The sequence below is a fragment of the Colletotrichum costaricense genome (genome assembly GCF_030867565.1).
Source record: "Colletotrichum costaricense strain IMI 309622 chromosome Unknown Scaffold_7.1, whole genome shotgun sequence".
Lineage (NCBI taxonomy): Eukaryota > Fungi > Ascomycota > Sordariomycetes > Glomerellales > Glomerellaceae > Colletotrichum > Colletotrichum costaricense.
Genome location: NW_026848236.1, coordinates 2,373,489 through 2,397,104, shown reverse-complemented (window position 1 = coordinate 2,397,104; position 23,616 = coordinate 2,373,489). Strand labels below are relative to the sequence as shown.

The 23,616-nt window shown below is 51.8% G+C and overlaps 7 protein-coding genes across 7 annotated transcripts; 3 read left to right on the top strand and 4 right to left on the bottom strand.

Annotated features, from left to right (window-relative positions):
* Window positions 1–829: 829 nt before the first annotated feature.
* CCOS01_07949 (uncharacterized protein) lies at window positions 830–1,906 on the top strand (the record flags this gene model as incomplete). Its single annotated transcript, XM_060456112.1, has 1 exon — window positions 830–1,906. The coding sequence occupies one exon, from the start codon at window positions 830–832 to the stop codon at window positions 1,904–1,906; it is 1,077 nt and encodes a 358-aa protein (XP_060314004.1).
* Window positions 1,907–2,164: 258 nt separating this feature from the next.
* Window positions 2,165–3,764, bottom strand: CCOS01_07948 (phytanoyl-CoA dioxygenase; the record flags this gene model as incomplete). Its single annotated transcript, XM_060456111.1, has 4 exons — window positions 2,165–2,515; window positions 2,588–2,894; window positions 2,992–3,515; window positions 3,615–3,764. The coding sequence occupies 4 exons, from the start codon at window positions 3,762–3,764 to the stop codon at window positions 2,165–2,167; spliced, it is 1,332 nt and encodes a 443-aa protein (XP_060314003.1).
* Window positions 3,765–5,268: 1,504 nt separating this feature from the next.
* Window positions 5,269–6,664, bottom strand: CCOS01_07947 (uncharacterized protein; the record flags this gene model as incomplete). The annotated part of the gene is made up of 7 exons (XM_060456110.1): window positions 5,269–5,504; window positions 5,619–5,860; window positions 5,917–6,016; window positions 6,086–6,143; window positions 6,229–6,274; window positions 6,326–6,477; window positions 6,542–6,664. The coding sequence occupies 7 exons, from the start codon at window positions 6,662–6,664 to the stop codon at window positions 5,269–5,271; spliced, it is 957 nt and encodes a 318-aa protein (XP_060314002.1).
* A 461-nt stretch (window positions 6,665–7,125) lies between these two features.
* Window positions 7,126–8,939, top strand: CCOS01_07946 (averantin oxidoreductase; the record flags this gene model as incomplete). The annotated part of the gene is made up of 5 exons (XM_060456109.1): window positions 7,126–8,036; window positions 8,115–8,302; window positions 8,360–8,442; window positions 8,523–8,704; window positions 8,777–8,939. The coding sequence occupies 5 exons, from the start codon at window positions 7,126–7,128 to the stop codon at window positions 8,937–8,939; spliced, it is 1,527 nt and encodes a 508-aa protein (XP_060314001.1).
* Window positions 8,940–9,081: 142 nt separating this feature from the next.
* On the bottom strand, window positions 9,082–11,490 carry CCOS01_07945 (alcohol dehydrogenase GroES-like domain-containing protein; the record flags this gene model as incomplete). Its single annotated transcript, XM_060456108.1, has 4 exons — window positions 9,082–9,810; window positions 10,326–10,688; window positions 10,769–10,880; window positions 10,940–11,490. The coding sequence occupies 4 exons, from the start codon at window positions 11,488–11,490 to the stop codon at window positions 9,082–9,084; spliced, it is 1,755 nt and encodes a 584-aa protein (XP_060314000.1).
* Window positions 11,491–12,361: 871 nt separating this feature from the next.
* On the bottom strand, window positions 12,362–13,552 carry CCOS01_07944 (uncharacterized protein; the record flags this gene model as incomplete). Its single annotated transcript, XM_060456107.1, has 4 exons — window positions 12,362–12,679; window positions 12,791–12,909; window positions 13,014–13,103; window positions 13,237–13,552. 4 exons carry the CDS (start codon window positions 13,550–13,552, stop codon window positions 12,362–12,364), a joined length of 843 nt encoding a protein of 280 aa, XP_060313999.1.
* A 485-nt stretch (window positions 13,553–14,037) lies between these two features.
* Window positions 14,038–23,585, top strand: CCOS01_07943 (beta-ketoacyl synthase domain-containing protein; the record flags this gene model as incomplete). The annotated part of the gene is made up of 10 exons (XM_060456106.1): window positions 14,038–14,547; window positions 14,615–14,735; window positions 14,800–14,891; window positions 15,008–15,233; window positions 15,289–15,615; window positions 15,673–18,457; window positions 18,518–18,738; window positions 18,807–21,785; window positions 21,849–21,969; window positions 22,031–23,585. The coding sequence occupies 10 exons, from the start codon at window positions 14,038–14,040 to the stop codon at window positions 23,583–23,585; spliced, it is 8,937 nt and encodes a 2,978-aa protein (XP_060313998.1).
* Between the last annotated feature and the right edge of the window lie 31 nt (window positions 23,586–23,616).

The following is a 23,616-nucleotide window of genomic DNA, read 5'->3' as shown; positions in this document are numbered from 1 at the left end:
ACAGACACGTAGAACTCGGCCAAATACACTGTAGCCACATATCTGACAGTCGCCCTTCAGGGAGCATAGCAAGGGAATACTTTCGCATATTCAGGCTGGGCTGTGCCCATGGTGAATGTCACCTTTAGGGGACCCCTTGCTGTAAAGAAAGCGGATCTATGCGTGGTCTTAATGACGCGGTGGAGCGTCTCAGCACGATTTATGACATATTTGAGTTTAGGTAGGTCAAGGTCAGGAGCCCGAGATACTCGGGACGTGGCTAGAGACTTCCAACGAGCGTTGCCGATGCTAGTGTTCGTATTGGCACCCCAGTCCTCCGTACTAGGTAATGCAAACTGTCATGGACAGAAAAACTGGACCTCGGTGAGTGGATCAACCCCAGGTCGATCCCGCGGCCGAATTGTCGGTGGTTCTACTAATCTATTAACTTTCACGTTGGCATAAACCTACGGGTACAGAGCACACCTACATGTAAAGCCAAGACACTGCTGATCAGTAGGCGAATTTGTCCCCAAGAGAATCAACAGACTTTACGATTTGTTACAGATATCAAACTTAAACAGGCCTATTTCAATTCCTCAGATCGAATCCTACCATGAGCGGAGGCTGATGTCTTACTTGGGGATAGTGTCACCACATGGGGGAAACTGAAATGTGCTGAGCTCTAAACCCTAGCCCCAAGAATTCAGTTGAGGCAACTTTACACACTGTGTTGCCCGGAAAACAGAGTAGACAAAGATGCAATAGGTACCGATTACGAGAAGCAACACTCAATCCAAATTTGCATCGAGTCTATCAACGACACGCCAACCCTAACGACGCTTCCATAATGTCTTCTACGCCGCAAGCACCCCCTCATCCACGAGACTGGAAGTCTGGAGTGGACGAATATCTTACACAAAACGGGGTCTCATATGATACAGCAATACCTCTCAACACTGGTACATCATGTTACATCTGGCGACTCGAAGGACTGGTCGATGCGGAGGCCTCAGCCAATGGTCATCAGACAGGCCAGCCAGTCATAATGAAGTGCGCCGACAGCACCCCCAAATACCGGAACTTCCCAGTCTCACCGGAACGACTTCAGTTTGAAGTCAAAGCTCTGAGATCCAAAGCAGTGGAAGAAGCTTGCCATCAGGAGCCATCAGTCCAAGTCCCGCGAGTGCTCCGAGAAACAATGAACGGTTTCATCATGAGCAATGTCGGTGAGACTGATCTGAGGACGGCCTACAAGACGTACGAGTTTCTGGATGCGCCGGGAATTGGTGCGCGACTGGGTCGATGGCTGGGTAGCCTGCATGTTGCTGGTATCAACCTGGGCCCCGACGGATGGAGCTCTCATCATAATGAGTTGGACAAGTTCTATGTACCTGGTGGTCTAGCGGAAAAGGCTATTAAAGACGCCATGAACGACGAAGAGTCGGAAAAGGTGCTAACAGCAATGCGCGCACCCGCTCCTATCCACACGCTGACGCCTTGGGACTTTCGGCCTATGAACATTGTGGTACGTGTTCCCGATGGCAAGGGAATGGCCTCGGATCTTGCGGTCGTGGACTGGGAGTTATGTCACTACGGTGATCCTTCTAACGATGTTCGCATGTGGTTTGCTGAAGTTGTCATACTGGAGGCAAAGTTTGGCAATAGGGGCCTGCTCTCGTCGTTTTTGTCGGCATATAAGCAACGGGTTGGTAGTGCTGTCGTAGACGAAGCATTCGTGTCCAGAGTTGCTTTGAGTGCCGGCATTTATATGCTGTGGCTTATTCCCATCAACCCTCGAGTTTGGGATTGCACCGAGGAGGATGTGGAATCTTGGAAGAGAACAAGCCTAGAATATATCAGGGCAGGCGCAAATGAAGATGTCGCCTGGCTGAGACAATGCTGCTTGGGGCCTTTGTTGGCATGATGGAGTGTAGATCGGATATATGAGAGATAAAAGATTTCTGAAGATCACATATTTCTACTCTTCAGTGTGCATTTCGATGTGAGGTTGATAATGAAGTCAAGAAAATAAAAATCTTTCAAGATCTTTGGAATGCTTGATTCTTTACAATGCTCAAAAAACTCATGCTTTCTAGAACAAATCAGGAACTATATTTCTCTCTACCTAGGCCTTTGCATCACGTTATTCCATGAAGAGACAATATCGACTAGCATGTTTAGTCTAAGATTTCCCGTTCGTCTTGCTGGGGAGCCATGCAATATCTGCCGATGCCCTCGACTTTCCAAAATCCGCGCCTGGGTAATTATACGCAGTGTACGCTTGCGCCCGCTTTCCATCTCGCACTGGAACGCGGAATCCCAAAAGCCCCAGCTGTCTGTCAGATAATTTTGCCTTGGTCTCCGCATTCATGAGCTCCGGGTAGTTCTCCATGGCCTGCAAAAAGAAGCGGCAGAATGCTGACAGAATGATAGGTCGTGTCGTGTCTGACGTGTTCACGCCAGTCGAGTGCCAGGTTCGGCTGTCCAAGAGCACACATGTTCCAGCGGGAGCTGCCGCCGGTACGGATCCGCCCTAGTAATAATGAATAAGATATCTAGCAAATTTTGGGCAACCTATGAGGCAAACAAAATGGCAATGACTTACAACTTGATTAATAACAGGCGGCGCGACATTCTTGTTGTGAGACCCGGGATACATACGGGTGGCGCCTCTCTCTTCCGTAACATCCACCAAATACCACATAGCATTCAAAAGGTAAGCGTGATCGATTGTCTCGGGGGTGAGTCCCATCTGATCACGATGCATATAGATACCAGACTTTGCAGGTCGAGCAATGTTGGCGCCCATAGAATGGAGCTTGAACGCATTACCTAGGAACCAGGGCATAATTGCATCGATAAGAGGATGATTCAAAAGATCCAAAAACTCATCGCCTTTGTTGGGAAGACTCCTATATGAAATTATCAGTTGGCTGTGTCCAATACGACTCAGAAGAAGCCAAAGCAATCTTGCAAGATGAAAGGCACAAAAGTCCAATGTTAGCTTACCAGACTCGTTGATTCGGTTGATCGTCAGCATGCACATGGGAACCGTCCATGTGGGCTACACCGGCCAATCGTTCGCCAGCTGCTTGTTCTTCAACAGCAGCCTTGAGAATCTCAACCTGATCCGCCGAAAGAGCATTCTTCACCATTGCGTATCCCCATTTCTGAAGATCGCGTTTAATCTGCTCAGCGTCCTCGGTGGGTTTTGGCAGATCTTGAGGATCCAGCTTATCTGCGTTGACAACAGACTGGGGACGTCCGCCCGGAGCAAAGCACATTGGGAAGCTCCCACGACACGGAGGCTTTGCGCGCTTGCCAAAGGCGTGAACTGCGTGCATGCGGCCTTCAATGACATCGAGGATGTACTCCGGCATAATATTTACCGTGACTCCAGGCTGAACATCATCTGGGATGTTATCGAGCAGTGCTGCACTCGTTGATGTGGAATCAATGAAGATAGGGGGACTCAAGTACTCTGATCCGTCCCCGAGCTTGAGCTCAACGAGAGTACCAAGTCCATCAAAGTCCTAGATATTATAATAAGCTATGGCCTAAATACTGTGGCTACAGGAAAAATGAAGACCATCATCACTGAGTTACAATTACTATGAAATGATCCAACATACTGCCAGTCTTTTCTCGATGTATTCACGAACGCGAGAAACATTCTGCTGAAACACCCTTAGAGGGTCATCTCTGGTTACATCGTAAGGCTTGCCTTCGAAGACAAGCCCAGAGATGAGGGAGCTAGCCGGTGGCGGAAGAGTCGATGCCATGTTGGGTCGTTGAGCAGCAATAATCGAGGTGAAAGTTTTGAAACTGGGGAAGGTTGGAGCCTTGGAGACTTCGGATGGTGCTCACAGTCTCGTGATGAGCAATGGATAATACTCAGGAGGTTCAGCTCAAACCTACTATGCACTGCATCGATATATTCTGTGTTATCCGCACTGTATATGCACACATAGACCCCACCTTAGGCATCGTAAAAGGTGCCGTAGCCGGCTTGGGTTCATGACTTTGCTCACAATGTCGCAGTGAAAGACCCCCGTTTTTGCCCAGGTTGCATTACGTGGCTTTCTGACGAGAAGTTACATTTTCGGTTCAAGTGGTGAACTTTTCTGTGCTGGAAAGATGTTGCATGACCTTGCTTGTTGATGTTCACCGCTTCACCCGCCGGTCTAGATTTAGAAGTCCTCTCCACCTCCGATCAAAGTTCTACTTGCGAAGATTAGTGATAGGAAATTCTTAAAGTCTAACTTTATGTGCGTATGCAGGTCTGAATAATAGCGAGGTAGAATGACTACCTCGGTAATGCCTATCGTTTGGGTAAATAGGAGTGTCGATAGAGTTAGGCGAAATTATACTTATTCGTACAACGAACTTGAGTTGAAATAGACTTTGCAGGCGTGCCTCGTAACGTCGGATTCGTATTTTAGTCCCTTACTGCGTAGTATCCGTACTAGTCAGTTATATCGGGTTAGCGCCAAGCGGTCGACGTTGCCGACCATCCATGTCTCGGCCGGGTATCGAAGGGCTTGGTGAACACTTATCCCCCACAATCAATCCGGTCTCCCGGAGCCAAGCGCTCTGTCCTCTTGAGTCATGAGCTTCAGTAGCAAGTCCGGTTCGGGCCATTGTACGGATACTCTCGACTACGGATACATGTGTAATGACAACCGGGGTCCATTGACGCGCCGCTCTCGGCCGGTCGCCGGTGATTAAGGCAAGGAGGTTACCATTCAGAAATTTACACCGGGGTTTTCTTCTTAGTTCTGATAGCTCACGATTCACATTCGACATGTAAGATGCTTCCGGTCACCGTGAATCCCGCGGATACGGGACTTTCTTCCGGCCGGCACTCCGTGTCTGAAAGCTCACAAGGACGCAGGTGAGAGCACGGCCCTCTAACACAAGATTACAGAATTTCCTGGGAAGAGCGGTTAATGAAGATTTGCCGACTACATTTGCGGAGCTTTACGGCATTCGCCGCACGTCATTTGTACAGTAGAATCATACCCCAAGACGGAGTACCCGATTAGATGCTGACAGTTCCACCACGTCGGGACGAGAATAAAGTTCAGGGTCCCAGCTGACGTGTTTGTATCTGTACCTCGACTAGGAAACTAGGTATCTAACGTTTGAGGCCCTGGTTGCATTCAGTGGAGAGCTCCATGCCTCATGCCAAGTATTCTTATTTCTGAGCTATGACACTACCGAGCGCAGGAGCGCATTCGTTCTCCAGACAAAGCGAGGCACACGCTTACAATTCGCGCCGTCAAGTTAGAAGTACATTGGCCTTGCATCAGCGGTGGGGGCTGGGACAGCCTTCGGCTCAGGCGGTGTAACCCACTTCTTCCACGGCTGAAGTCGACTTTCTTCTGGGAATGGACCATTAGGACCAGGCCCATCCTTCTGATACGGCGCGGGCTCCAGTACAATGAATCTTGCCTCAACACTGTACCGCGTTGGGCAGCCGGGCCGAGCCGCTCCATTTCGAAATGCAGCATGGGGTACAACTATGTGCGGAGCTCATTAGTTAAGGTTTCTTGTCCATTGGTCGACTAGGCCAGTCTCGGTCACCACTTGGCGGGCGGTGATATGCTCGCGCCAATTGATGATCGGCAACTTACTGTTGAAAAAGCCACCTGGCGGGTGGGTGTCGTACTGTGTCATGATAACAATCTCGTCAGGGGTCTGGTTGCTCATCCAGTACCATCTGTGGGCAGGATTCCAGGAAAAGTAGGCAACTTCCTTGGCTGCTTCGTGGGTGATGCGGTCAACCGAGACAACATCGGCGAGATCGATGTTAGTCCTTGGATCGCACACGGCGAAGGGAATGTCCTCGGCATGATTGAACATCGGGCGCCAGATACTAAACAAAAATGTCAATCACAGCGAAGCCGAGGAAGAGTTTTGGTCGCTGCATACTTGATAATTCTCGCCCGACTCTGGCCTGAGAGAACGCGTTGCCGTTCTTCCTCGGTCAAGAACAGCGATATTCTGCTCCAAGAACTGGCCACGGTATTATCTGCAGCCATAATTCGAATTAGCGGTAGAAACGAACAATGTGCCGACGAAATAATGAAGATTCTCTTACCCAAGTGGGCGAAAGGAAGGTGTCCTGTGCGGCCTCCTTGCGAACGTGCATCTCGAAACTGATTTTAGGTCAAGTGTGATTAGCAAGTATGATATTGCCACCTAATGAAGGCTTCTGTAATCAAAACTAGAGTAGTCACTAACATTGGCATTGATGGGGAAAATCTCATCTGTACCAAATCGAGATTTTCTGCGAATCATCAGCGTCTTCTTTGGTTGCGCAGCTATGGTGCAAACGTACAAAAATTGAGCCATCTCTTCCAAGTAAGGTTTACAGTCATCCGCTCCAGTCATTTTCGAGAGCTCTTTGGACTTGTTCTCGAGGAAACAGAAGCCGTTCTCCTCAATAGTAGGCTTGAAATCTGGCAGCGTTCGTATGTCGGTCAGATTAAGCTTGAATTGCCCACTCGTCAACATCGTCGGTCTTTTTTTCCAACAAAATCTGCCTGAAGCTTACTTCCATGTCCTTCATGACGAAATTCGACTTGGGGAACGACTGCCCGTCAGGGCCATCCCAGGAGTACGGCTTCGCCGTTTCGTGGAGATCAGTTCTCTCGAAGAAGGCAGTGACTGCTGCCATGATTGTCAATGATAACTGGAAGGATAAAAATGCGGAAGCGATTGCGTGTTACAGGAGTTTGTCCAAAGATGGGATCATCAGTGCCATCTTCAATGAGAGGCGTCACGGAGCATACTTATGCCCACTTGAGTACCGAGCTTGTCATAGTCTGGTACGAGGCAAGCAGTGGCGTGAAAGCACAATATGATATGACTAGACAACTGTCCCAGGTGCAGGGGATAGGGGTTGAGCGGGGAACCAAGGCCGGGCAGATTTGTGCGCTTTTTGCTGCCGTCTTAATGTCAGGTCCCAGCCCCTGCCCTCCGTCACCTCAAAACGCCGGCCCGCCTCAACCGACGGAGTCGCGCGATATATGAACTCGACTCGGGTGAGACTTCTTCGGCCGAAGAGCCGAAGCATTACACCGGGACCATCAGATTTTCATCATATTCTTGTTGTACAAAGGAGTCTTTCTTTTTAAGATGTTATCATTTTTATCATCAGCCGGGCTGTTTTGCCTTGTGATTACGTCGTGGCTCGTGATAGTCGCGATATTGCGCGCCGTTTACAACCTCATTTTCCATCCACTGGCAAGATACCCAGGCCCGCGACTGGCAGCTATCACCCGACTGGTTCATGTGTACCACTTCGTGAATGGCGATGCTGTCGGCTGGCTCGATAAGCTCCACGCAGAATACGGCGACGTTGTGCGCGTCGAGCCTGGCCGTCTGAGTTACATCACACCTCAGGCTTGGAAGGACATATATGGGCATGCGACGGCCACTCGTAAAGTTAACTCGAAAGAGAGGAAAAACAGCAAGAATCTCTTCTCTAACGGGAGTTACTCGATTTCGTCAGCTCACGGTCCCGAGCACCAGCGCCTACGCAAAATCTTCAGCAATGCGTTCAGCGACCGCGCCATCACGAAGCAAGAACCTATGCTGGCGCTTTACGCACAGCAAATGGTCGATCTAGTTTGTCGGAAGATCTCTAGCGAGAAAACCTCTCCTGGAGCTGCTGTCATGGATGCAGTCCAGCTCTTCAATTTCGCCACGTTCGATATCATGGCAGATCTTGCATTCGGCGAAGCACTTGGCTGCCTCGAGAACGGTGGATCAAATGCTTGGGTCGACGCTGTCCAGGTGAATTTCAAGCGGATGATCGTCAAGGCAAGGTTGAGGCCTTACCCGGTAATCTCATATTTGTGGCATCTATTACAGCCGGAACAAGATAAGAAGGCTGCTGCTGTGCACGTTCAGAGCTCGCATGAGCGTGTCACGAAGAGGTTGGCCAAGGGCGCTGATGCCAGGAACGACATCTGGGGGCTCGTTCTCAAGGCCGAGGGTCCGAACGCGCTGACTCGTACTGAAATGAACAACAACGCCAACAACTTGTGAGTTGCTCCTGGTACCTATCTGAAGCTACGCATGTTAGTAACTGACACACGCGGTTTGCCTTTTCCTACTTCTAGCATGATAGTTGGCACTGAGACATCAGCGACAGCGCTGAGCGCTCTCACATATCTTTTGCTGAAGTCTCCGAGAAAGCTTGAACGACTAGTTAGAGAAGTGAGATCTGTTGGCGACTCGAACCAGCTGAAAGGCGATGTTCTCAAAGACTTGCCGTATCTTCAGGCGTGCCTCACCGAATGCCTCAGATGTGCGAAGAGTTTCCAGTCTCTCATTAACATGAAACACAACTGACGGTTCATCGTAGTACACCCTCCTGTCCCGACGGGTGGTATGCGTGTCATTGGTGAAGGGGGCAACACCATCCTCGGTCATCTTCTCCCCGAAGACGTTAGTATCACCTTCTTCAGTATCATCTCATGGCCCTTTTGATGAGGGCCCGTTCCATGGCTAATTGAACCACCTTCTAGACTAAAATGTCGATCGCGACCTGGACCGCCTTCCGCATCCCTCGGTACTGGAAAGATGGCAACGAGTTCATCCCCGAAAGATGGATTCCAGGTGAGCGTGGGTACGATGAGTACCACACATACGACCAACATAGTGTGTTCCAGGTATTTGGGACCGGTCCGCGCGCTTGTATTGGCAAGAAGTAAGTTTTCCGAACGTTTTTCGAAGGCCAATGCCATCGCATCGATATAAATTCGCTGACCTGTTGGACCAGTCTTGCATTGCAGGAAATGCGTCTCTTGTACGCCACCTTTTTGTTCCATTTCGACATGGAATTATGTCCTGAAAGTGACCGATGGATGGAAGATCAGAAGTGTTGGACTTTGTGGTTCAAAGATAACCTTCAGATTTGGGTTTCCCAGAGGAAAGAAACGTGAGGTCACATTTAGAAAAAGCAGTTCAGTGGTCACGTAACTAGCTGGAAGTGACGTTGATTCAGCAGTTTTGCTCAAGTGAGAGGTATGAGGTAAAACGTATCGCTAAATACATGTAGAAACGGTTTCGTCTGATTAAAGCAAACTAGTGCATGATATCCTTTTTACCAAGGTGTCGAATGTGGTTGGTCATCTTGATAATATCCTCTCTTTTCTGAGGAATGTGATGTCCTCCTTCAAAGTTGATAACATGAGCGGCCTTCGAGGAGTAATGCGTTGCAAGAGTGTTTCTCGCCTGCCCTAAGTTGCAGTCCTGACTGCCGTGAAGATGCAATGTAGGCACCGAAATCTTGGCAATGTCACTGCCCTCTGACTTGCTGCGGATATAATCTGTCGCGACATCACTATAAGCGCAACAGACCAACACTCCAAACTCCAATCGCGGGAGCCACGGCACCAATCCCACCTCCTGCTCCCACAGCAAGACTGTACTTGCTAGCCCGCCCTGCGAGAAGCCCAAGACACCAACAATTTTGACGTGCTCGTTCTCCAGCTGCCAGTCCTGTACTGCCATTTTGATGGCTTCGTTGAACACGGCAACTTCACCTTCGGTGTCGGTTGCGCCCTTGCGAAACCAAGAGAAAAACGACTTCATTCCGGCAAAGAAGGGAAGAACATCTGGGCCGGGGACGGCAACGTGGGGTGCGGTGGCAAACACGAACTCGAAATCCTCTTTGAGAGCTGCACGGAAACCCGCGAGTTGGAAACGGAATATGTCGGGTGAAGCACCGCCACCATGAATGCAGAGGATGGCCCGCGTTGGCGATCTTTTCAGTGATGTGACCATTGCGGCTGTGGATGGACAGGTATTTCTCTGCGTATGGGTAGAGAAATAAGACGGAGATGAAAATCTTGCCTCAAAATGTATAAGATTTGTGAAAAGAACGAAGTGAGTGAGTCTGGTGTGCAAGGTTTTTTGGTGCTGGAAGTATGAGTGGCTCCGAGGACAGGTGAGGAGAGCAATGTTCGGGAGATATTTATGTGCCTCGATGAGTTTATCGCATCAGATGAAAGAAAGCACAAGCCCACGGAGGCTTTGAACAAGGTACTTCGGCCGATTTCAGTGGGTCAAGGTAGATTTGAGGAAGAGAGCACTGTATGACTTTCTCCCCGGGCTTTATCGCATCATGCTGGCTCGACTTGATGACTTTGGCCCGCGGACCTTGAGCAGTCGGCTAGAATGTTCTCATGTTGGTTGCTACTTTTCTTGAGAGAGGTTGGCAGGATTATGGCTCCTTCCAATGAGCATGTCTCCTTAGTTATCTGAATATCAAATCAAGCATTCATGCGTACAACTACTTTCTCTCCAGAGAGTACCTTGTTTCGGACCATTTCCATCCCCGCCAGAATTGCCTCGAATCCACCATCTAAAACACGAAGCGGATGATGTTGCAAGTTTCCTTCGTTGATCAACTTCTCTACAGTTTCCCAAACAGAGACCCCAAAGACGCGCAGTTCTTCCGACGGATCGCTCTTGTAGGGCTCAGGCCAGGTGCATCCTTCCCCAAAGATTCGAGGGCCGACTGTAAAATCCGCGGTGACAACTTTTCGAGTCGCAGCATGCTGTTGCCAAGGGTCAAGAGACACGTACTTGCCGCCGCCTCGTCCGATAGCAGCGTAGCAAAAGGCGGTAGACTCGACGGTCGTGATGCAGTCCAAGGCATATTTCAGGTTCCCTTTCGTGTATGTTTTCTGAACGTGAAAAACAATCAGTCAGTGATTGGTTGCCTTACGATTACGCAACATGCAAACTTCGGATTTCAGCAACTCACAATCTTTTTCGCCAGCTCTTTATCATTGCGATCGAAAACTTCTACTGCCTGGTTTCTTTTCGCTAGGTCGAAATTCTTCGGGGAACAAATAGCAATCGGATCGAGACCGGAACTGCTCACGATGACTACGTCAGATGTTTCCTCAAAGATATGGTGGACGATTTGACTTACAGTTTCAGCATTTGCATGGCAATTGTCGCAGTTGCTGTACTGGCCCCATAGACCAATACATAGGCAGGCTTCGCAGCTCCTTGACCGGGCAGAGGCAAGCCAAGCAGCTTCATGGCGATTCCGGCGGTGCTCACTCCCACAGGTAGAGATGCAGCTGCTTCAGTGCTCCAAGACTCTGGAACCTTTGTCCACATCTTACCACGGGTCACAGCATACTCGCAGAATGCACCGCGCTCAGGCGTGGTTCCGTACATCTCGTTCTGGGCACCAAAGACCCTATCGCCAACCGAGATATTGTCAACCTCATCTCCCACGGCGACCACGGTGCCTGCAAAATCTGCACCTAGGATGCCGAACTTTGTCGCAAAGGCTCCCCTCATCTTGGTATCACTCGGATTGAGGCCAACGGCCTCAACGCGAACCATGACTTGATCCGCTGGGATCTTGGGACATGGTGCCTCGTCCCAGATGACGACCTCGTCCTTGCCATTTACAACGATGGCCTTCTGAGTCGTCGGAGGGACAAAATTTTGATGAGAAAGACTGCCCATGCTGAAATTTGTCGATGGTGACTTGGAAAATCAGCCCGGAATACCTTGTTTACCTTATCCTCTGTAGCTGCTTCATACCTGTTAAACCACGTCTTCTCACTTACCTACAAGAGAGCACTCTCCATCGACGTTCTTCAAACAGTCTTGGTTCATTCACCCACTCATCCACTCTACCCGAACTTGTAATCTTCGATCAACACAACTTCTACAATATCCCTGAATCGGCAATCCCGCTGTATCTCGCAAGAATACTCGGGTCTTTACAAGGGAGTACGTAACTAGTGGGACTCAAATTCGCTACTCGGACAGACTTATACAGCCGTACGGATAGACAATCTCGCAAATCTGGGAAAAGCATAACCGGCTGTACTACACATATGTGGACTCGGGGACCTGTGGGGATCGCAATATGTATTAGCGCTTTCTGTACCCTCTAGTTAGTAGGCTGTATCCATAGGACAACGGCTCAAGGAGTTATGGATCCCAATGTGGTCTCTGTGGTCCAAATTCAAACTTTGTTTTGACTTTCCTAAAGTGAGTATTCAACACGCGGTTACCTCTTCGTCGGGCACATTCACGTTACTACGGATACTTCGTAGATGCATCGATCTGATCCCTCCCTTGTTCGTCTAATTTTCAACCGGGGCCATCCTTGATGATGAAGACAAATCATCACGGGGTCATTAAGGTCCTGTTGCCGCTTACTACTGGGAAGCTTGGTATGGTATTCTTTGTTACAGCTCGCCTATCATGATGCATACTACCCTTTAACTTTGCAAGGACCCCAAATCCAGGGTCCATCGAGGAAATCTTGAACCTATCAAGTAGAGTTTGGGGATCTCAATAGACTTTCGGATGGCTCCGCTGATTATCATTGGAGTGGGATCCTTTCACCTCCACCTCTGAGAATACCCCAGTTGTTCGAGTACCTGTACTTCTCTGCCCAGGCAATAATCGCATCCCAGTCCTTGCATTGATGTTGATAACCCCACCCCGTCCCGACCTGTTCGTTGTACTTGCGCCACTCGAGCGTCACATCTGCATTACACATAATAGTCTGTCGTAGATAATCCCAGCAATGATTGAGATGCTCAGAATTCCAACCAGGATCTGTAGGCAATTCTCTCTTTGCCCCCTCGTTCTTGTTCAGGCGGTCGATAAGCTCATAGTATGCGTCCATAGTGCTATACTATTGTAGGGGTAACATTAAGCCAGAGTTAGCAGCGATTCAGTTATCTTGGGAGGCGAAATTCCGGCGTTGTGTGCGAAAGGGAGAATGAGGCTATTCGGTGTGACGTACAAGACAATGAAGTTGATGAAAGACCGAGGGATACGCGCGGTGTTCCGGAAGTGATTGATTCAGCCCCGGCAAGTCAGGTAGAGCAGTCTCGTTCTTGACCGTAACCCAACCCCGCCCAACTATTATCAGATATCAGCAGTCTGCCTGACGTTAAGACTACTTGGAAATTTCCTTTCGTGGTCAATCCGGGGAGGTGGGGGGGGGGGGGATTGTTGTTGTTTACTTGGCAGCAATCTGTTCCATGCCTCGATACTTTCAGGGTTAGGAGGCTGGCCGTATAGTTTGTTCCCATGCAAGACCTTTTTCACAGGGACTATGATACCAAAGTTAGTGTCACATCAGTTATCAAAACAACACGTTGTCCACTTTGTCTGGATGTCCACACTTCTTCCTGGTCACCTTCATGGTTGCCCGGGCAGAGGAGATAGGAGATGGAGTTAACGTACTCTGGGGTGGGAACCACTCTGGTTGCGCCGGGTAAATAACCGTTGCAGGAGCCTCGGAGAGATAGAATGCCGGGCCGTGAAATACGACGAGAATTAAGACCGCCGCAATGGAGATGGCATTCGAAAGTGATAGGGTAAGAATGATCAACTGAGAGCGCGGCAACCGACTAGTGGCCCTGGTGGACCGTCCGTCGTCACAAGGTTCACGAGAATGGAGCAGGCCGGCATTTTCGTCCTCCGTAGTCGAGAGTCTCGGTGTATCAGCCATGTTCACGCCGTTCTCTTCGTTTGAGAAGATCTTGGCGGATTTCGCCATCATGCTTCCCTGTCGTCAGAAGTGGGTAGTTTGAATGGGGGATATGTTAGTTGTCAGTCTTTCCTCAGAAGTAGAAGGTGTTTTTATAACCATCTCGGTGGGAAAAGCTGGTCGCGTTAGGTCAAATTAGGTAAATTCGCCGTGTGTGTAATGTTCCTTGCACGCAGACCATACCCACAGCAGGGTCCTCTCTCATCACATTTGACTGAGCAACATTCATGTACAGTGTTTCGGCGTACTGTGACACCTACATCCAGATAGAGGTCTTCAAGTCGAAGACGAGATGCTCCGTCAGATTCACCGGTCGATGTAGTTAACTGGAATCCGAGTCTCGGGGCTTAAGAACTCGTGGTAGAAGTCTCTTGTTATTTGAACCGCTGAATGATTTCTACTTAACTCGTGTTCCACCCACTCGCTGACTCATTATTTCCGAAACATTCATCTAAGTCTCTCAGTTCGGCTTCTTCCCGATCATTATCAGCGTCATGTCGCCGAACGAGCCCATTGTTGTTGTTGGAAGTGCATGCCGGTTTCCGGGCGGTGTTGATAGCCCAGCAAAGCTATGGGAACTCTTGAAAGAACCGAAAGATTTGCAATCTGAAGTTCCAAAGGAGAGATTCAACATCGACGCGTTTTACCATACCGATGGCTCTCACCATGGCAGGACCAATGCCCGTCACGGATACTTTCTCGATGAGATGCCGAGGGCTTTTGATGCGTCGTTCTTCAACATCCAAGCCGGCGAGGCAGAGAGCATAGATCCGCAGCAGCGTTTGCTCCTGGAAACCACCTACGATGCTGTGGCCGCGGCTGGATATGGACTACACGACCTTCGCGGTTCTGATACCGCGGTTTACGTCGGCTTGATGACCCACGACTTTGAGCTCGTCAAAGTCAACGACATAAGCTACAGCCCAACGTACTTCGCAACGGGTGCCGCTACAAGCATTGCGTCAAATCGTTTATCATACTTCTTTGATTGGCATGGTCCTAGTGTAAGAATGCCGTTTAGTTGAATCCACGGCTACTATCTCAATGTTCTCAAGCTAATCATGGTTATAGATGACTATTGATACTGCATGCAGTTCCTCTCTAGTTGCGGTGCATCTTGCGGTGCAACAACTGAGGAGCGGATCGAGCAAGACAGCTATAGCAGCTGGCTCCAATTTGATCTTGTCTCCAAGTACGTTTACGGCCTTTTCTGAAAGACGAATGACCCGGAAAGACTCACATTGCGATTCTCATAGTGAATTACATCACGGAGAGCAAGCTGAACATGCTTTCACCCACGGGCAGATCCCGAATGTGGGATGCTGCAGCCGATGGGTACGCGCGAGGTGTAAGTCCTGTCCTCCATTGCCTGTCGTGCATGATCCATGAGGACATAACTGTGCGGCGAGCGATTGGCTCAATCGTCGGACTTTCACTGACCAAGGACACAATGTCTGTCAACAGGAAGGTGTTGCCACTGTGGTCCTGAAGACGCTTAGCCAGGCACTGCTTGATGGCGACTCCATTGAGTGTGTCATCCGTGAAACGGGCATCAACCAAGACGGACGCACAACCGGCATCACGATGCCGAGCCATGTTGCTCAAGAGACCCTTATTCGCGAGACTTATGCTCGGGCTGGTCTAGATATTGCGCAAGCTGAAAATCGCTGCCAATTCTTCGAAGCTCATGGTAGGTACCAAGCATGAGCGTGGGATTTGAACGTTTGCTTACCACCGACTCACAGGAACTGGAACGCCAGCAGGTGATCCTCAGGAAGCTGAAGCAATCTCGAAAGCTTTCTTTGGCAGCCAGGATAGTTCAGACGGTGAGCGCTTGCTTGTAGGAAGTCTGAAGACCGTCATTGGACACACCGAGGGCACTGCTGGTATTGCCGGCTTGTTGAAGGCCTCACTTGCTGTACAGAACGGCGTCATTCCTCCCAACTTGCTGTTCGAAAACCTCAGTCCCAAGGTTGCGCCCTTCTACAAGAACCTCTCTATCACTAAAGAGGCTCAGCCGTGGCCAGAACTCAAGCCTGGTCAACCGCGGAGAGCAAGTGTAAACTCGTTCGGTAAGCTCTTCAGTTAGATCTGTTCTAGACGTCCCAGACAATGCTAACGAAGGAAAGGTTTCGGTGGCACCAACGCCCACGCTATAATTGAGGAGTACAAGACCTCGGCTTCGAGCACGGGAATCACGTCGAAGCCAGAGTCTCAGATCACTTCAGCTGCATATGCCTTGCCTCTTGTGCTTTCTGCCAAGTCAGAGCGTTCGCTAAAGAGCCTGATGAAGCAGACTGCTCAGTTCATCAAGTCTCACCCGGATGTCGACATGCTTGATCTCTTTTGGACGCTCCTTCGCAAGCGATCCATCCTCCCTTACCGCCACAATGTCGTTGGATCTTCCAGGGAAGCTATCATACTCGCCTTAGAAAACGCTATTTCGGAAAACGCCAGCTCAGAGCCCACCTTGCGCTCCTTCACCACCAGCCAGGAGAAGCCTCATCTCTTGGGTGTGTTCACTGGCCAAGGTGCTCAATGGCCTGGCATGATGAGATCGCTCATCTTAGCGATACCTCAGGTTCGCGACATCGTGATTGAGCTTGACCGCTCGCTCCAGACATTGCCTGTCGAATACCGCCCTTCTTGGACCCTGTACGAGCAATTTTTGCTCGAGGATGAGGCCTCCAATGTTACCAAAGCCAGCTTTTCTCAACCGCTTTGCTGCGCTGTACAGATTGTTCTGGTGCGGCTACTGGCAGCTGCTGGTGTTGAGTTCACCACGATTGTCGGTCACAGTTCAGGCGAGATAGCGTGCGCCTTCGCTGGAGGCTTCATCAGCGCCTCACAGGCCATCCGAATTGCTTACCTCCGAGGCCTTACATCCAAGTATGCGAGCTCCCCGAACGGGGGCGAGGGAGGCATGCTTGCGGTAGGAACTTCACTAGAAGATGCACAGGAGCTGTGCGAGCTGGAGATGTTCCAAGGCCGTATCTGCGTTGCTGCTAGCAACTCGCCTGACAGCACCACCATATCCGGTGATGCAGATGCCCTTGCAGAACTGCAGACTATCTTGGAGGATGAGTCCAAGTTTGTCCGCATGCTCAAGGTCGATAAGGCTTACCATTCACACCACATGCTCTCTTGCTCGTCGCACTATATCAAGGCTTTGAAGGACTGTGGCTGCGACGTCGCTGATGGAGTCGGTTCTTCAGTAGCATGGTACTCCTCTGTGCATCAGAACAGACGCATGAAGGCAAGCGACATCACCGCCGAGTACTGGAATGAGAATTTGATCTCTTCTGTTCGCTTCATGCAGGCTATTGAGGCCGCCGCAATCGAGCATAAATCGCTCGATGCCGCCATTGAGGTGGGCTGTCACCCGGCTTTGAAGGCACCTTGTCTGGCGACCCTCAAGACTGTTCTCTCCGAGGAAATTTCTTACACAGGTTGCATGCAGCGTGGTTCCGATAATGTTCAAGCTTTTGCCAGTGCTGTTGGATGTCTTTGGGAGCGTCTGGGTCTGAACGCCGTCGACCCTAATAGCTTCATTACCAAAGTGATCGCGCCAGGAAAGAGTCTTCGAAGCCTGTCCAAGGCCTTGCCCCGGTACCCCTGGGACCACAGCCGGACTCACTGGAACGAGACACGCGCGATCAAGGCTCATCTCTACGGTCCAAAGCCTCATCTCCTTCTAGGCTCCCTCTCTGCTTCGAGCACCGGTTCGACATCGCAATGGCACAACACTATCCGGCCTAGGGACCACGAGTGGCTGCAAGGCCACGCGCTTCAAGGCCAGGCTGTGTTCCCCGCTGCCGGATACATCGTCATGGCAATGGAGGCTGCTCTTCAGATGGCTGGTGGGCGTTCCGTTCAGCTACTTGAGGTGCTTGACATGAGCATTGATAAGGCTGTTACATTCGAGGACGAGAACAGCCCGGCAGAGCTCATCGTCGCGGTAGACACCATTGCCTCTCAGCCAGACCAGATAAAGCTCAGCTTCACGATTGACTCATGTCTTGCCAAAGAGTCAAAGCCGTCAACATCTGCTACCGGTCAGCTCGTTGTCACATTCGGGGACTCTTCTACAAATGTCCTGCCACCCGCAAACGACGACCCTCCGCACCTTACAACAGTCAACATTAAGAACTTTTACCGCGAACTGGATGAGCTTGGATTCGATTACAGCAAGGATTACCGCTGCATCTACAACCTCGCGCGCGCCGATGCGAAAGCTATTGGCCACATGGCCTTCCCGCGTCTGGATGATGGATCTCGTCCAATCGTGTTGCATCCAGCTTCTATGGACTTGGCGTTCCAGACCATCATGGGTGCCTATTCAGCCCCAGGAGATAAGCGCCTGAGGTCCATCTATGTGCCTGTTCACATTGACCGGATCAGTCTCGTCCCAGCGCTCTGCGTTTCTGTTGCCGAATCTGACTCGGCTCCTATCGTTCACTTCAACACGGCGAACACGTACGATAAGGGTGACGTTTTGGCCGGAGATGCCACGGTCTTCTCCTCGGGCGATGAAAAGCAAGTTCTCTACCGCATCGAGAACCTGCTCTTGCAGCCACTTTCCAAGCCGTCCGAGGCCGAAGACCATAAAGCCTTCACCAAGACAGTTTGGGGCCCCTTGAAGCCCGAAGGACTCCTGGACAATCCGGACCTCTGGGCTACTGAGCAGGACAAGCAAGTGATCCCCATCATTGAGCGCATCTGCTATTTCTACATGAAGGAGTTTGTCAGCCAGCTCACTGAAGAAGACCGCGCCAACGCTACGCTGCCTCACCAGAGATACATCTACTGGAATGAGCACGTCTCGGCCAAGGTGAAGGAGGGAACCTGGCATGAGTGGTATGATCCGTCTTGGGAGTCAGATACGCGCGAACAGATCGAGCAGTTGGTTGTAGAGTAAGTTCCAAACAATACTCTAGCTTTGGCGCTGGTTGTTGCTAATCACATATGCTGCAGGAACTCCTACCACCCTCACGTCAAGATGGCGAAGAGAGTGAGCGAGAACACCCTCTCAACCATTCGTGAGAAGAGCAACCCGTTCTTGTGGATGGACCACGACGGATTGCTGACGGAGTTCTACACGAGCTACTTGACCAGTGGCCCTGGCTGGCTGTACGGTCAGGAATTGGTCAGCCAGCTTTGCCATCGCTACCAGACAATGGACATCCTTGAGATTGGTAAGTTAGTCCTAGAAAGCCTACTGTTATGACTTGGTCAGTCCCATGCTAACAGCCCTTACCCAAAGGTGGTGGTACCGCTTCGGCAACAAAGTACATTCTGGACATCCCGCAGTTGGGCTTCAACAGCTACACCTTTACCGACATTTCTCCCGCATTTTTCGAAAAGGCCCAAGAGCACTTCTCAGCACACGAGGATCGCATGATCTTCCAGAAGCTGGACATCACCAAGAAGCCTGAAGAGCAGGGTTTCAAGCCGCACTCGTACGACATGATCATCGCCTCATCTGTCCTCCATGCCACCCCAAAGCTGGCAGAGACGATGGCCAACGTACGGTCTCTTCTGAAGCCTGGTGGCCATGTCGTTCTGCTTGAAGCAACCCACCGGGATCACACCCGTGTTGGCTACCTGTTTGGTTTATTCCCGGATTGGTGGGCCGGCATCGACGAAGGCCGTGATCTTGACCCCTTTGCAGATATCAACCAGTGGGATGCCATTTTCAAGCAGACTGGATTCTCCGGTGTCGACACCCGCACGCTGGACCGACATGGCAATCTCTTCCCCAACACTCTCTTCTGCACTCATGCGGTCAACACAAAGGTCGCGCGTCTCGACGCGCCGCTTTCCGCTCCTCCTACCGACAAGGCACTTCCCCAAATAGTCGTGATTGGCGGGGGCTCGGCGAAATCAGCTAGGATCTTGGATGAGGTGCAACAGACATTGCCCGGTCGGGAGATCGTTTCTCTCAAGCGGATTGAAGACGTCCTGGAGTCGAGCATTCCACCCAAGTCGACGTTCCTTGTCCTTTCGGAGCTCGATCATGAGACCTTCTCCGGCATCGATGAGGTCAGATTCAGCGCAATCAAGTCCCTCCTGGAGCTCGCCGGCACGATCCTCTGGCTCACTGAAAACGCATGGATCGAGAACCCCTACCAGGCCATGACAGCCGGTATGCTTCGATCCGCCCGCCTCGAGTACCCCGCCACCCACAATCAGTCACTTGACGTTGACGACGCTGAGAAGTTGGACACTAAGTTCCTGGTTGAGCAACTTATTCGCCTCGAGGAGCCTACCGACTCGAAGGAAGACATCCTCTGGACACTGGAGCCCGAAGTGTACGTTTCCAAGTCTCGTGCCTACATTCCCCGCATCAAGCACGATATCCAGAGGAACAACCGTCTCAACTCGAAGCGTCGTGCCATCACGGCCTCAGTTGACTCCCATACGATGCCTGTGACTCTCTTGGCGTCGGAAGACACTCTTTATTTGGAGTCATCGGAGACTTTCGGTGCAGACTCATCCGCGGAGGCGGACTTGGAAGTCAAGATAGACTTCTCTCTCGGAAACGCTATCCGTGTAGGCGATCTCGGATTTTGGCATCTCGTACAGGGTACCATCGTTGGCACGGACAAGGCAGTCATGGCGCTTTCGGCTACCAACGCGTCCATCGTCCATGTTCACCCCAGTCATGCCTTTATTCTCCCAGCATCTGAGAGCGTCGCCGAGAATGCGTCTGTCCTGCTTTCAACTGCTGCGAGGCTTGTCGCTCAGAGAATCTTCAATGGCATCGCTTCCGGTGCGTCGGTTCTCGTCATGGAGCCGCCAGGCTTCTGTGTCGATGCCATCGTCGAGACAGGGAAGAGCAGAAACGTGCAGGTTCATTTCGCGACAGCGGGAGCTTCAGTCTCGTCCTCGCTGCCGTGGATCCGGTTGCACTCCCTGGAGACTGATGCGGGCATCAGAAAGGCTCTGCCCGTGAATCTCGCCGCCTACTATGATTTCTCGGAGGGGGCGAGCTCCATCACCAGCTTGGGCTCTCGTGTAGCCAAACTTCTGCCGCCCGTTTGCCTCAAGTTCGACCGCGGCCACATCTTCCAAAGCTCTGCTGAATCCATCTCTTCACCTGAGCAAGATGCACTCCAGCGGCCGCTGGTTGAGCAGGCTGTTCTCGCGGCTGCGGCAGAGGTTCCAAAAATTGCTGCTTTTCCTGAGGTCGATGAAGAGTCTAGCGTGAAACCTGTCGGCAGCATCATTGACTTGAAGGATGCGTCTGTTACCTCAACTATCATTGACTGGAGAACCGAGAGTCGTGTGACAGCACGAGTCCGCGCCGTTGACTCGGGTAAGCTGTTCTCCCTCGACAAGACGTACCTCCTCTTGGGTCTTGCCGGATCTCTGGGTCGGTCTCTGGCTCGTTGGCTTATTACGCACGGCGCCCGCCATGTCGTGATCTCCAGTCGTAACCCCGAAACCCCTGACCCGAAGTGGTTGGCAGAGATCGAGAACTTGGGCGGCATCATCACCGTTCTGTCCATCGACGTCTCTAAAGAAGCCTCCATCGATGCTGGGCTCGCTCAGATTAGACAGACGCTGCCGCCCATCGGCGGAATCGCCTATGGTCCGTTGGTACTTCACGATGCTCTTCTGGCAAGCATGGACCTTTCCATGATGAATGTGCCCGTCAACTCCAAGGTCGTCGGAGCGCAGATCTTACACGAACGCTTCTCGAACCAGGCCAAGGATCCCCTTGACTTCTTCGTCATGTTCTCGTCGGTTGCGACGGTGGGAGGGAACCCAGGCCAGGCAAACTACACAGCCGCGAACTCGTTCCTCCAAGCCCTCGCTCAGAAGCGTCATATTCAGGGCCTCCCCGCATCGACAATCGCGATTGGCGCCGTTATCGGTGTCGGATTCCTGTCGCGTACCGGCAGAGAGGAAGAGTTCAAGCTCGCTTCTGACACGGACACGATTTCGGAAGACGAGTTCCTTACCTTGTTTGCCGAGGCGGTTGTCTCTGGAAGGCGAGCCCCAGGCTCTCAGCCAGTGGCCATTACAGACATATCGGACCTTGAGGTGATCACCGGCATTCCCGAGTTCAGTGCCCGCCACAAAGACACCGTCAAGTTTTACGACGACCCGCGGTTCGGAAACCTAAAGGTTCCCGAGAGCCGTGCCAACACGGATGGCGCCTCGGGGGCTAAGAGCTCTGTCAAGGAGCAGCTACTGAAAGCAAGGACACTGGATGAGGTTCGCGATATCATCATTGGTAAGAGTCCTCCCCTACAATTCGAGGAATTGGGGTACAAGCAGGTGCTAACTTGATCAACAGATGGCTTGTCGCAAAAGATGCGCGGCATCCTGCACATCCCTGCCGATGAAAAGGTCAACGCCACGACACCATTGATTGACCAGGGCGTGGACTCGCTCGGTGCAATCACCGTCGGATCATGGTGAGTAATTTGTTACTTCCTTTCCTTGCATGACACAACGGCTGACGTGGGCGATTTCTAGGTTTTCCAAGACGCTTATGATTGACATCCCGCTGCTGAGAGTCGTCAGCGGTGCCTCAATCGCTGAACTTGCCGAGGAGGCGGCAGGACGACTCTCAAGAGCCGCCATTCCCCTGATCGAATCTGCCGACGGCATTGTCAGCAGCGAAGATGATAGCCGCAGCGGTAGTAACTCGCCCATTGACACGTCGAATGCTACATCGGTCTCAGACTTGAGGGGTGACGACGTCGCCTTGGATGATAAGACGGCCACTTCGCGCCAGATCCCGCTGTCTCTCACCCAAGAACACTCGTGGAAGCTCCTTCAGCAACTGTCTAATGAGCCGACTATCTTCCACAACACCATTGGTGTGTTCATGAAGGGTTCAGTAGACCTGGATAGACTTGAGAAGGCCCTGAACAAGTCCCTCCGCCGTCATGAGATCTTCCGCACCGCATTCTCACCTGAGGGAGAGCAAGTCATCCTGCCTACCCCGGTCACCCGCGTGCGCTATGTCGAGGTCAATGACAGGGCAGCAGCAGAGGAGGCCTACAAGCAGTTGGAGATTGAAGAGTATGATCTTGCCGCAGGCGAAGGTCTCAAAATTGTCGACTTCCACTGGGCCCAGGACGAGCATCTGTTCGTCATCGGCTACCACCGCCTGGTGGGCGACGGCTCAACGACGCAGAATTTCCTCGACGAAGTTGGCCAACTATACGACGGCGCGCAACTTTCGGCGCCGCCGCAGTACTCCAACTTCGCCGCGCGGCAGCGATCCGACGTTCAGAGCGGTCAGATGGACGCCGACATCGCGTACTGGACCTCCATGTACAAGACCCTTCCAGTGGTCCTCCCAGTCTTGTCGCTCCCCAACGCCCAGAAGCAGCGAGACGCAAGCAACCGCGTCGCCTGGAAGCAACACGTCGGCACGCTCCGCCTAAGCGCGATCCTGGCCTTCCGCATCCGCGAGCGCTGCAAGAAGCTGAAGGGCGTAACGCCCATGCACTTCTACTTAGCGGCCTACCACCTGCTACTCGCGCGCCTCTCGACCGCAGCGGACGTGGCCATTGGTATCGCTGACACCAATCGCGCCAGCATCCAGGACGTCTCAACCATGGGTTTCTTCGCCAACCTACTCCCCGTCCGCCTCGCGCCCTTCGAGCCGGCGCAGACTTTCGCCGACGAGCTCGAGTCCGTCAAGGAGCGCCTGCGGCAGGCGATGCAGCACGCCCGCGTACCCTATGGCGTCACGCTGGACCGCCTCGGCCTCGCGTCCTCGTCGGCGGAGCTGCCGTATGCGCCGCTGTTCCAGGCCGTCTTCGACTACAGGCAAGGTGCCGCGGAGACTGGACGGCTCGGCGGTGCTTCTTTCACCGAAATTTGGGCTTCGCGCGAGCGCACGCCGCATGATGTTGTCCTGGAGATGTCGGATGATCCGGCCAAGGAGCCGCTTGTCACGGTCAAGCTGCAGAGCTATCTGTATGGAGAGGAGGATCCGAAGGCATTTTTGAGTGCCTATGAGGCGACCCTGACCAGCTTCTCGGAGAACACCAAGCTGGCAATCGCCCAGGATTGAGGAGTTTGCTAGAGTTCTGTAGTGGGAGGTT